The following is a 13,240-nucleotide window of genomic DNA, read 5'->3' on the forward strand; positions in this document are numbered from 1 at the left end:
AGCAGTTGGATTAGTTCTTATCCGCTTGTTAAGTGGTGACATGATGGTGACGTATGTAATACTGTTTCCGGGTCCAAGCCGCCATTCATTTGAGTGGAGAAATCATTCGTTTATGATCACCTTTTATTCCTATCACACATTAAAGTTAATTATATATAAAATCATAGTGTACACAACAATCTCTGGGCTTGCTGCATAACAAATACCAAAAATTTTACAATTTATAAAAAAAATTAATCACTTTCTGGCCATCGGATATTAGGCATGGACATATATACTACGTTCGTGATTTTCGAAAGCATTAAATCACTTTGTAAACTTTTATTATTACCATTTGTGAGTCTCCCCATTCAGTTGAATAGAGCGCTTGGACACGGAAGCCGATTCATTTGACGTCACACTTAACAAGTGGATTACACCCAGAACTTGGTTGAAATAACCCAGCATTTATTAGCATGCATTGTTTAACCGCATAGTTTCAATTTTCTTCCTCATTAACTCACAATATGTTATTTTAGAGTCATTTAGGGGCTGATTTAAATAAATACAGTTTTATTTATAGTAGTTTTGTGTTTTGTAAATGTTTTTGAATGTGTGCTTTTTAAAAACATATTTATAAATCTATTTTATTAAAGTTTTAGATTTCTTTGACAGCACAATAGATACAGTTGAAACCAGAAGTTTACATGCACTGTATAAAACCATACATTTAAAATAAAGTCAGATGTTAATGCGACTAAACTATTTCTCTTTTAGTTAAGTTAGGATTATCAAATGTGTTTCTGTTTTGCTTAATAGCAGAATAATGAGAGAGAATGTTTTGAGAAATTGTTATAACTTTTCTTGAAAGTCAAGTTTACATACAATGAGATTATTATGCCTCTGAAAAAGCTCAGATGATGATGTCAAGGTTTTGGAAGTTTCTGATTGGCTAATTGACAACATTTGAATTTTTTGGAGGCACAACTGTAGAATAGTATTTAAGAAAAACCTCAAACACACTGCTTCCTTTTGTGACAACATGGGAAAATCAACAAGCCAGAATCAACCAAAAAGCCAGATTACAATTTGCTAAATTACACTGGGAAAAAGACTTATTTTTGGAGACATGTCCTGTGGTCTGATGGAACTAAGTTTGAACTGTTTGGCAATAATGACCAGTGTTACATTTGGAGGACAAAGGGGGAAGCTTACAAGCCTAGGAACACCATCCCAACTGCCTAGGAACACCATCCCAACTGTGAAGTATGGGGGTGGCAACATCATGTTGTGGGGCTGTTTTGCTGCAGGAGGGACTGGTCCACTTCACAGGATAGATAGCATCATGAAGAAAAAACATTATGTAGAAATACTGAAGAAACATCTCAAGACATCAGCCAGGAAATTAAAACTTGGCCACAAATGGGTCTTCCAAACAGACCATGACCCTAAGCATACTGCCAATTTAGTTAAAATGTGCTTTATGGATAACAGAGCAAATGTTTTGGAGTGGCCATCACAGAGCCCTGACCTCAATCCTGTAGAAAATTTGTAGGCAGAGTTGAAAAAGCTTGTGTGAGCAAGACAGCCAACAAATCTGACTCGGTTACACCAATTCTGTCAGGAGGAATGGGCCAAAATTCCTTCAAACTATTATGAGAAGCTTGTGGAAGGAGGCCCAAAACATTTGACTAAAGTTATAGCAAAGCTAAAGCTAAAAAAATACCAAGGAAATGTTTGTAAACTTTTGACTGTCTAGAAATTAATACAAAATTCTCAAAAAAGGTTCTCTCTTTATTCTGGCATTTAGCAAATGTAAAATCATTTAGGTAATCCTAACGGACCTAAAATAGTAAACATTTAGTATAATTTACCATCAGACATTTTTTTTTAAATGGCTATGTTCCTTTTTTTGAGTGTATGTGAACTTCTGGTTTCAACTGTAGACGTGAAGTGAGCTTGGGAAATCTGAAGCACATTAGTAATATATGTTCATGCACTAACCAAAAGGCTATTGGCTCTGACTATTTAATTTATTATTGTAATATTACACTGTAAAAAATTTGACCCTAAATTCACAGTAAATTACTGGCTAATAATTGCATTACTTTCACAGTAAATTACTGTATGTAAATTCACAGTAAATTATTGTGAGGTAGTTCACAGTAATTTACTGTGGTTTTGTCACATTAAATTATTGTGAAATTACAACCATATATTGTAACTTTACAGTAGATAATAAAGTCCGTTACTGTGATTTCACAGTATTATTTTGTAGAATTAACTATATTTTACAGTGAATTTGCAAAACGATTACTGTGATTTAGCAGTAGGTTGCAGTTTAAATACCTGATTTAACTTTAAAGTTACAGTTATATCCCGGATTACTGTAATTTAACAGTTTGGTGCTGTAAATTTTCTAAGCAAATTTAGGTCACACAAAAATGAAAATTCTATCTTGATTTACTCACCCTCAGGTTGTTCCAGCTCTGTTAAAAATGATTTGTTTTTGTTAAACACAGGAATAAAAATATCAAATATTCCTCTTTGTGTCCAAACAACCTGAGGATGCGTAAATGACGAAAGAATCTTCATTTTTGGGTGATCTGAGAAGAGTATAAAATCAAAATAAAAACAAACACACATACATTTTACAGATTTATTTAACAGCTTAATGACATCTGTGTAAACATTTCAGAAAACTTTCAAAAGGTGAAGGTGATGCCTCAAAAAATCCTATAAGAACATATTAATAAAAAAATTCTGACATCATATGTAGCATACATATAAAAAACAGTGCTTCAGAGTGCGCTCTCTCTCTCTCATTATATATATATATATATATATATATATATATATATATACACACACACATACACACACACACATATACATGAGAGAGACAAAACTTCTTGCTAAATTAGGCAGTCGTCTATTCAAGGTCAATCATTTTCCTGATAATTTTACACACTTGCTGGTTGATGTGTCTTCTCTGCTTCTTTGACTTCGTCTGTCTTCCATCTCCAAACTGGTGCCCAAAAAGCACCTATAAGCAAAAGGGCAGACAAACAGTTAGCTTCATACAACACTACTGGGACACTACTGCTGCACCAGAGAGCAAAATTACTGTTAGCTCAGTTTGAACATGCTGACAATACTGTAGCTCAGTCAAACTGCAATCATTTAAACAAAAACATCTGAAAAACATTTCCATCACAAACACACAATCAAGAACAGTCCAACAACAAATAGTGATTTTAATAACCTAGGCAGAGCATTTTAAAACAGTTGATTTGATTTACACCTTCTGTTTACAGACTATAATCTAATGCTGGGTTCACACTTATTGCAAAGTTAACACATGCATCACAGCACTTGCTCTTGAATACTAGCAGGATGTTTGTTGCATCAAGCTAATTTTTCATGATTTAATTAGGAAAATTTAGCAAAAAAAAACTTGATTGAAGTGATATAGCACTTGTGTTGTATTCGTTTCAATCAAGTTTTTTTGCAAATATTCCAAATATTTTTCAATGTTTTTTGAGTTTCACTTAATTTGTGCTGCCCAGTAAAAATTTCCCACTATTTATGCATTTGCAATGTAATCCACTCACCTGAATAGGTAACTTCACATATGGTATAAGAGCCCAATCCTTTTAAAGACAGCTTCCCCTCTGGTCTCCAGCACAGACAAACAAATTGAGTCTGCAACACACCCCTTTATTACAAGGGGACAAGGGGAGTCATGACTTGTGCTCCTATACATTCCTTGTTTAACCCCCCCAAAACAAGCCCTCAGTTACAATATTTATTGTAGACATTACCTTAAATTCCAGAGTGCAAAAGGCATCTTCAGCATACTTCAGTTTCAGACCAGATCCAAAGTCAGTTGTGAAATCCAGGTGAGGTCCCATGACCACTCGACCCTCCAAGGAATAAGTTTGTTTGATGTTGTACTGCTGGGGAAAGAAAGACTAAATTAGAGATGTTTGTGAATAATTTTATTTGTTTGTAGAAACAAAGTTGACATTCCATGCTCTGCCTATTAAAAACCAAGCAAACAAACACACATGCCCAGTAAAATTGCTAATAAAAATAAAAACTATAGTTTAAAAAAATCTTTGTCTAATATTTACTACGACTAGAGGTAACGTACTGGTGGAACTTCTGGAAGAAGAAAAAGAGTTTGTACAAGAAAATGCTTACAACAAATCTGTGAAAAACCTGACATTAAAAAAACTAATAAAAATGAAAAATGAGGAAGGCATCAACATTACCTTTAATAATCAAGCGAGGGTTGATTGGTAGCATCAGTGTTTCAACATCAATGGCTGTGGCTGCAAAAAAATATGAATATAATAAGAGTAGAATAAGACTCAACCTAACACGCGCACACACACACACACACACACACACACACACACACACACATACTCTCTCTCTCTCTCTCTCTCTATATATATATATAATATGTTTAGATTGTGATAATGAATTTAGGTTATATTTGTGTGCTCAGAATTTACACTCACCTCACACTTCAGCTATTATCAGGTACACCTGAACACCAAAAAAATAAAATCTACAGTTAGTGACACTGTACAATTAACTTACTTCTCATTAGTAAATGTTAGCACTGCATTAACACCAGTGAGAAATATACAATATGTACTGTGTTAGTGTTAGTTTAAAAGAATACAACTGAATTGTATTATAAGCCTCATTTAATAAAACAGTTAAGACTTGTTTCATAATGAGTTTAGTTTATTTAACTAACGTTAACGTTACAGTGAACAAAATTAACGTACATGATGGTGACTAACTGTTAACCGTAACGTTAACTTAAGTGAAGGCCAGAGCTTAATGTTACCTTAACGTTAACGTTATAGTCATTTCACCTTTACTTCAGACTTGTACTGAAACAGAAAATGCAGTTAACAAGAAGTTAATTAAAGAAAATTCCCCTTTTTTAGGAACTAACGTTAACGTTATGCTAATACCTCAGAAAACACTACAAGCACCATCTGGCGTCGTTAATTTCTTGTTTTAAAAAAAGGCGCGCTTAAACCCTGTACGTGCGAGTACAACTAAAGTACTCGGTAAATTCCTGTTAAATGACATGCACTATACAGAAATACACATACAACAATCATTTAACGGACAAAAGTCACATTTAAACACTTACCGAGGATGAATCCGTAGGGTGAAGAGACGACGCAGGCGTCTGTGGTGATGGCGCTTGTTTGCGGTCGAGTCGAGTCAGTTCTGTTCAATGAATCGGCTCTTTTAAGTGAACAGTAAAGAGTCGAATTCGACTGAAACCGATTACTTTTTGTATAATATTGTAAGACGCAGACCTATAATTCATTAATATTTCATCATATTGCTTGGTTCGTGTACTGCTTGTACACGAATTGCATGTTAATGACTATGAGCTTATGAGCACGTCTGATAAAATATCTGAATCTGATTCAATGTCACACGAGTCCTGAACCGAAGCAGTGCAAAAGTAATATATTGATTGAAATATAAAGTTAATTATTTTCTTTGCCATTCAAAATATTACATATCTCTGACTTTAACAATAAGAATAAAGTTCGTTTGGAGTGTATTGAGAATTATTATTTTTTCGTCCCAGGATTCATTTCGCACCAAGCTGCATCAAGCTGTAATGGTGGATGAGAAGGCACATAATATTATAAATATTGCTTTTAATATGTAATGAAATAAACTTTTAACATGTTTTCATGCGAGAATGTAATTCTTTAAAACTGAAATCTGTGGATTGTTAGTAAAGATTGTGTGTAATTTTAAGTGTGTTTTGCCGGTAGCGGAGATCTATGACCTCCAGGCAATAACGGCGCTCATTACTCATGTATCCACCGAGAGGCGCCTGTCTTCAGGCTAGACATTGGGACAATTGCCCCGTCTTCAATGGCTCTATATGCGTCCGAAAATGAAGTTTTAACTGTTTTTCATGCTAGAATGTAGTTGTTTAAAACTCTAATCTGTGGTTTATTTATATAGATTAAAAAATTATATATATATATATATATATATATATATATATATATATATATATATATATATATATATATATATATATATATATATATATATATATATAATTCTGAGATTAGTGACCTCCAGACGATGGCATGTGCCTAATACTCATGAAACAGTCTAAAGCAGACATTTACCCTGACAATAAAATAATTGTTGGCTGTTTAACAGTCTTTGGTTTCATTAATTAATTACTTTTTATTCCAGTTTATTATGTTTTGGCTAAGCACACAGTTATGTTCATTAAATATTCTTTCCTATTCTATGTTAACTGTATAAAATTAAATAAAGGTGCAGTACAACCAAAAAGATGTTGGTAACCAAATCGTTTTGGGGGCTATAACATTCTGTTATTATTTGTTAAAAGTTAATTTGTATTAATTTCTACGTTGAATTAAAAAAAGGTTTGAATTTCTATAACTAATGTGCAAAAGATATAGCCCTTTTCACAGTAATTTGCTGTAATCATGCTACCTGCAGTAATTTCACAATAAAATTATGAATACAACATATTACTGTGAATTTTTCAGTTAAATACTGTGAAGGGATACTAATGTAATTTACTGTGAAAAATTACAGTAACTTGTTGTGAAAACCTGGAAATTTTTTACAGTGTAGTTTAACACCTAGCTCATCTTGTATGGAGTTATATTTGTGACACAAAACTGCGCAAAAGTTCATGACTTGTCAACAATTTAAATTATATCACATTCAATAATAATATCAGCAAGATGTCATACACTCAAAAACATGATTCAGTCTTGGACGGTGGTATCACGATTACACCACATGATCATCATTGACAACACTGGATGATGTTAACCAGCTTAGAATATTTGTGCTCATTTAACATGAATTATACTTTAATTCAAGTTAAACGGAAATGTTGAAATCATGTTTAACCAACATCCATACTGAATGTCTTTGTGGATGAAGATATTTCCAAGCCGCAGTATCACTGTTTATTTGTGTTACTTAAGGAATAACAGCATGCTGCTTGCAAACATGGTCTGTTAATAATTCAGGAAACCCATGCATAAATCATGACAACAGGCTGGTCTCTGGTGAAAACGCTGGAAAAACAGGAGGTCAGATAATGATTTGAAGTGTTTTAATGGTACAAATTGCATGAAAGGTATTTTTGAGGGAAAACTCAAAGTAGTTCATTCGAAATTACATTTTAATTATTTAATTGTATTATTTTACATAATATGGGTGGCATAGTGGCTCAGTGGTTAGGAATGTCGCCTCACAGCAATAAGGTTGCTGGTTCAAGTCCCCACTGGGCCAGTTGGCATTTCTGTTTGGAGTTTGCATGTTCTCCCCATGTTGGCATGGGTTTCCTCCGGGTGCTCCGTCTTCCTTCACTGTCCAAAGACATGCACTAGTGTGTGTGTGTGTGTGTGAGAGTGTATAGGTGTTTCCCAGTACTGGGTTGCAGCTGGAAGGGCATCTGCTGCGTAAAACATATGCTGGAATAGTTGTCGGTTCATTCCACTGTGGTGACGCCTAATAATCAGGGACTGTTTTTTTTAGAAAATTGGATTTGGTAAACATAAATGTTTTCATTTGTGTTTGAAATTTAAAGTGTCAACCGGGCAGGTGAGGATAAATACATCAGATAAAACTATATGTGCGGGCGGGTGGCAGGTGGATGATTAGTATGAAACCGTGGATTTGGGTGTCATTTCAACTGATCCGCGCACGTTGGACAAATCACATCAAGCACAAAATAATGACGAAGAATGCCAAGCCATTTCCTTATTGAGGCAATAGTCTTTGGAAAAGTGTGGAAATCAACACAACTTATTTTTCCTACAGTCCACATGAAATGCCTTAAGCACAGCAGAAGTGTTGTGATGGCATTGTCAATGTTCATTCCTTTACATTACTTTTTGAGTCGGGACGTAGGCCCAAGAAGTATCCTTTTGATGCATGCCTGGTGTTCAAATTCCGAATACACTGTAAAAAAAAAATGCTTGGTTCCACACAGTCGATTTGTGTTGGGATGACATGAAGGAATTAAGTTGATGTGTTAGTTTTTTACAAATGGAAGTGGATTGAACTTAAAACAATTAAGTTGTCCTCCCAAAAACGGTGGCACGGGGCTTTAAGTGTATAGGTGTTTCCCAGTACAGGGTTGCAGTTGGAAGGGCATCTGCTGTGTAAAACATATGCTGGATAAGTTGCCGATTCATTCCACTGTGGCGACCCTGATAAATAAAGGACTTTGTCAAGGAAATTAATGAATGAATAAATGTTCCCGCCAAAATACTCATGAATTGTGTTGTTCTGCTGTGCTTAAGTCATGAACTTTTGTTTCAGTTTATTTTAAAAAAGTAGTTTGAGTCTATTTGTTGAGTCTACTGCTAATTTGCCAGCTTTGGTAGCTCTAGTTGTATGGCAGTGTGTGTTAATGTGATGGTAATGTAAAAGCATAAGCTGAATAATACTTTATGATATTCGTATGTCTCTCTGCAGGCCTCGGCCATGGGTGGAGTCAAGAGTAAACCCAAAGAGCTGGGCCAGCGCTCGCGGAGTCTGGACGACGGCACCGGAGGACACCACCACCACACCCCCAACCCCACCTCCTTCACCCCTAACCGCAGTCCACCGGTGGAGGGGTCCCGGCGCGGCACACAGCCCAACATCATAAACGCGGAGCAGGCGCTCTTTGGGGGAGTGAACTCCACCACCAACAGCATCACATCTCCTAATCGAATCGGCATATTAGGTAAAGCAGACTACAATCATCATCGATCTAGAGTTGAAGTCAGAATTATTAGCCCTCCTGAATTATTAGCCCCCCTGAATTATTAGCCCCCCTGTTTATTTCTGTTTGACGGAGAGAAGATTTTTTTCAACACATTTCTAATCATAATAGTTTTAATAACTCATTTCTAATAATGCATTTATTTTATCTTTGCCATGATGACAGTAAATAATATTTGACTAGATATTTTTCAAAATACTAGTATTCAGCTTAAAGTGACATTTAAAGGTTAAATTAGAGTAATTAGGCAAGTCGTTGTATAAGGATGGTTTGTTCTGTAGAATTCTGTAGAACTGATTTTGCTTAACCTTTAATGCACAAGCTATAAAATAGATATAGAAAAAATAAGCTTAGACGGGTCACTTTAGACCCATGTAGTGCATCGAAGGGTTAAGGAGGCTGATAATATTCACCTTAAAATGGTTTTAAAAATAAATAAAAACTGCTTTTATTCTAGCCGAAATAAAACAAATAAGACTTTCTCCAGAAGAAACAATATTATTAGATATATTGTGACAATTCCCTTGCTCTGTTAAACATCCTTTGGGAAATATTTGAAAAAGAAAATTCACAAGAGGGTGAATAATTTTGACTTCACTGTACTGCTAGAGTAAGGAGGGGGGAAGGGTTTTTTTAATTGAAAGAGATGGTTCTAGAGGTGGTTTGTCAAGCCCACTCACCTGTGTGAGGTACACTTCATAAATGCAAGTTTTGTTGATAGATATGGAGTGATTGTAAGAAAGTGTCTACTCGTGCAAAACTGTTTTATGTGTCGGTCCAGCCTGATCTCACAAGAAAACGTAAGTATTTTACGTTTTGCCTGTTTAGTGGCTAATTTGCATGAGTTCAGCCGTACAAAATTGTACAATTTTAAAAAGGAGGGGTGGCACCAGGCCCGGATTAAGAACTCAGGGGCCCCTGGGCACATTATCTTGTAAGGCCCCCTACCTGGCCGCACCCCTATAGTTGAATTTAAAAAATAAGAATAATATAATAATTTTTAAATAAAATGAATCTATAATTTGTTGCCCACATATTAAAATAAATGATATACAGTACATATGTATTTATAGTCTGCAAAGATTTAAATTATTTTTCAAAGCATTAAATAAAAATACTAATAAAACTATATATATCCTCCAACGCCAAGCCATTACTGCATTAACCAAATTTCCCTACTGAGATTCTGTGGAAGTGAATTCATGGCGATAACTGCGTTTGTGTCTTGTGTTTTTCCATAGGCGGCGTGACCACATTTGTGGCTCTGTATGACTACGAGTCACGAACCGCCTCCGATTTGTCATTCAGGAAAGGAGAACGACTCCAGATTGTCAATAACACGTAAGGGGGAATCACACCAACACAAAACAAAAATAACACGGCTCTGGAGACACACACACAGACACATATGTATAAAAATAACAGGGCTCCGGAGGGCAACAGACACACCTCGTGATGCAGACACACACACATACCCGTCTGTCTGCCGATCCCCCTCCTCTTCCTCTCCAGTAGCCATAGGAACTGGATCCCTATGAAGGCGCTGCATTTGTGCAAGATGACGGCTTTTTGTTCTCCTGATTCCTTTTTTGGTCTTTTTCCTGTGCATTGGTTTAAAAAAAAAAAGCTCAGCTGTGTTTCTTTACCTCCACTTCCCCTCGCAGACCAAAGGGAGCTTTTTCCTTCCTTTCTACACCTGCGGTTCACTTTCTTATTCCAGTGCACTAGGAATATAAAAACACTCTCGGAAACATCCTCTGGTTTCTGCACAAAGCGGACCCCGAGGGTTGGCATTTTGTGTGTGGGTGGCTGTTTGTTTGTGTACTTGTTTTTATATCCCGGTGGGGACTTTAATGTGAATGCACACAGACTCATGGGGACTTGTGGCACCGTGGGGACCTAAATTGTGGGACACACAGGTAAACAAGTTATAAATCATATAGAATAGGGTATTTAGAAAAAAAGGTAAAATGCAGATTGTTTTCTGTGAGGCTTGGGTTTAGGGTAAAAAAATATTCATTGGATTTAGTAAATATTTTTAAAGGTAAGTGGTTGCACACAATATGGGCTGAATTTAAAAAAACACGCTAAATGTAGTAATGTTTGTTTAAATTCAGCCCATATAAATTGTTTGCAACCACCTACCTTAAAAAATATTTAGTAAATCCAATAGTTTTTTTCAGCGAGGGAGAGAATACAACATCACAGTAGAAAGATCATAATAGATATAAATAAACGGCCACTTTATTAGGTATACCTTACTAGTACCGGGTTGACCCTGTTTTGCCTTCAGATCTGCCTTAATCCTTCATGGCATAGATTCGACAAGGTACTGGAAATATTCCTCAGAGATTTTGGTTCATATTGACATGATAGCATCACGCAGTTGCTGCAGATTTGTCGGCTGCACATCCATGATGCGAATCTCCCGTTCCACCACATACCAAAGGTGCTCTATTGGATTGAGATCTGGTGACTGTGGAGGCCATTTGAAGATGATCCTAGTAGATCAGCAGTTTCTGACTTACTCAGACCAGCCCGTCTGGCATCAACAAACATGCCGCTTTCAGAGTCACTAAATTCACCTTTCTTCTCCATTCTGATGCTCGGTTTGAACTGCAGCAGATCGTCTTGACCATGTCTACATGCCTAAATGCATTGAGCTGCTACCATGTGATTGGCTGATTAGAAAGTTGCGTTAACGAGCAGTTGGACTGGTGTACCTAATAAAGTGGCCGGTGAGTGTAGATATATGAAAGTCCCCACGGAGATATAAGAACAAGTGTGTGTGTGTGTGTGTGTGTGTGTGTGTGTGTGTGTGTGTGTGTGTGTGTGTGTGTGTGAGGATACTGGATGCATTATAATGTATGGGTGAATCCTGTGAAAACAAATCAAGTTTGTGTCGAGGAAAAAATTTAAAGCTAAATCTAGTTATGCTGATAGGACTTGAAGCCTGTGTTAAATAACTTTAAACAGTTTTATATTGTGGTGACTGCCACACTATTATTATTTGTGTTTATTAAATGCATAGATTACCAGAATAACTACATTCAGTAACAACATATACAAGACAATAGACACATATAGAGGGATAAACCCGTACAAAAAAGTAATAATTGAGGAAACAAATAGAGAGAGAAAAAAATATATATGCAATGAGCACATATCATATACATGTATGGATGTGGTAACTGAAGTGGCAACACACCTGTAGGTATGTCAAATAATAGTAATAATAATAATATTAATGAAAATCGAACAAACAGCCTAGGACGAGTTCAACGCAATAGGTTTTGTGGAAATAGGGTTCATTTAGATTTGAAGCTTATTCTGTTGAAAAGATATAAACATAAATAAAAGATTGGGCTAATGGCGGTGATAGATAGTTTGAGTTAGAGAGTCCAAATTTGCTTTGTTCCAAGATAAGGCTACCTTCTATCAGCGTGCCAAAGTTTGCACAAATGTTATAACAATTATACTATTGAGTTTTTTTTTTCTTTTTTAAATATTTCCCAAATCATGTTTAACAGAAACAAGGAAATTTTCACAGTATGTCTGCTAATATTTTTTCTTCTGGAGAAAATCTTATTTGTTTTATTTCGGCTAGAATAAAAGCAGATTTTAATTTTTAAAATTCCATTTTAAGGTCAAATTTATTAGCCCCTTTAAGCAATATTTATTTCGATAGTCTACAGAACAAACCATCGTTATACAGTAACTTGCCTATTTACCCTAACTTGCCCAGTTAACCTAGTTAAGCCTTTAAATGTCACTTTAAGCTGTATAGAAGTGTCTTGAAAAATTTCTAGTAAAATATTATTTACTGTCATCATGACAAAGATAAAATAGGTTATTAGAAAAATAAGTTATTAGAAATGAGTTATTAAAACTATTGTGTTTAGAAATGTGTTGAAGAAAAATCTGCTCTCTGTTAAACAGAATTTGGGGGGAAAATAAACAGGGGCGCTAATAATTCTGACTTCATCTGAATACACAAATATATGTATATGTACTGTATATATATATATATATACAGTATATTTATTCAATCATTTATTAATTTTCTTGTCAGCTTAGTCCCTTTATTAAATTGGGGTTGCCACAGCGGAATGAACCCCCAACTGATCCAGCACGTTTTTACGCAGCCAATGCCCTTACAGCAGCACCAAATCTTTGGGAAATATAAATAAATAATTATATATATATATATATATATATATATATATATATATATATATATATATATATATATATATATATATATATATATATTGTTTTGATTATTAAATACACCAAAATGTAAAATTTGGTGCAAAATAGTTTTTTCTTACCAAGGCATTTATTCAAAAATAAAAAGTAATATTTGGAAGTAATACCGCAATTATTTTCAATTTAATTTTAAAACAGTAATGTGCTCTAGCATTTTAG

The 13,240-nt window shown here is 35.1% G+C and overlaps 1 protein-coding gene and 1 long non-coding RNA gene across 6 annotated transcripts in view; one reads left to right on the forward strand and one right to left on the reverse strand.

Annotated features, from left to right (window-relative positions):
- src (SRC proto-oncogene, non-receptor tyrosine kinase) overlaps window positions 1-13,240 on the forward strand; it is a 108,217-nt gene that overhangs the window by 57,804 nt on the left and 37,173 nt on the right. For 4 of the 5 annotated variants that reach the window (XM_088651660.1, XM_087305235.1, XM_088651662.1 and 1 more), the window contains 2 exon segments: window positions 8,521-8,773; window positions 10,054-10,153. In XM_088651660.1, the coding sequence (XP_088507786.1) occupies window positions 8,530-8,773; window positions 10,054-10,153 (344 nt within the window). In that variant the 5' untranslated portion in view covers window positions 8,521-8,529. 5 annotated transcript variants of the gene reach the window in all.
- LOC147838272 (uncharacterized) lies at window positions 2,875-3,936 on the reverse strand. Its single transcript, XR_015524049.1, has 3 exons — window positions 3,804-3,936; window positions 3,594-3,697; window positions 2,875-3,025 (listed from the first exon to the last, which is right to left on the reverse strand). It is a non-coding gene; the product is annotated as an uncharacterized LOC147838272 (long non-coding RNA).

This window comes from Danio rerio, chromosome 23 (assembly GCF_052040795.2).
Source record: "Danio rerio strain M-AB ecotype USA chromosome 23, GRCz13ab, whole genome shotgun sequence".
NCBI lineage: Eukaryota > Metazoa > Chordata > Actinopteri > Cypriniformes > Danionidae > Danio > Danio rerio.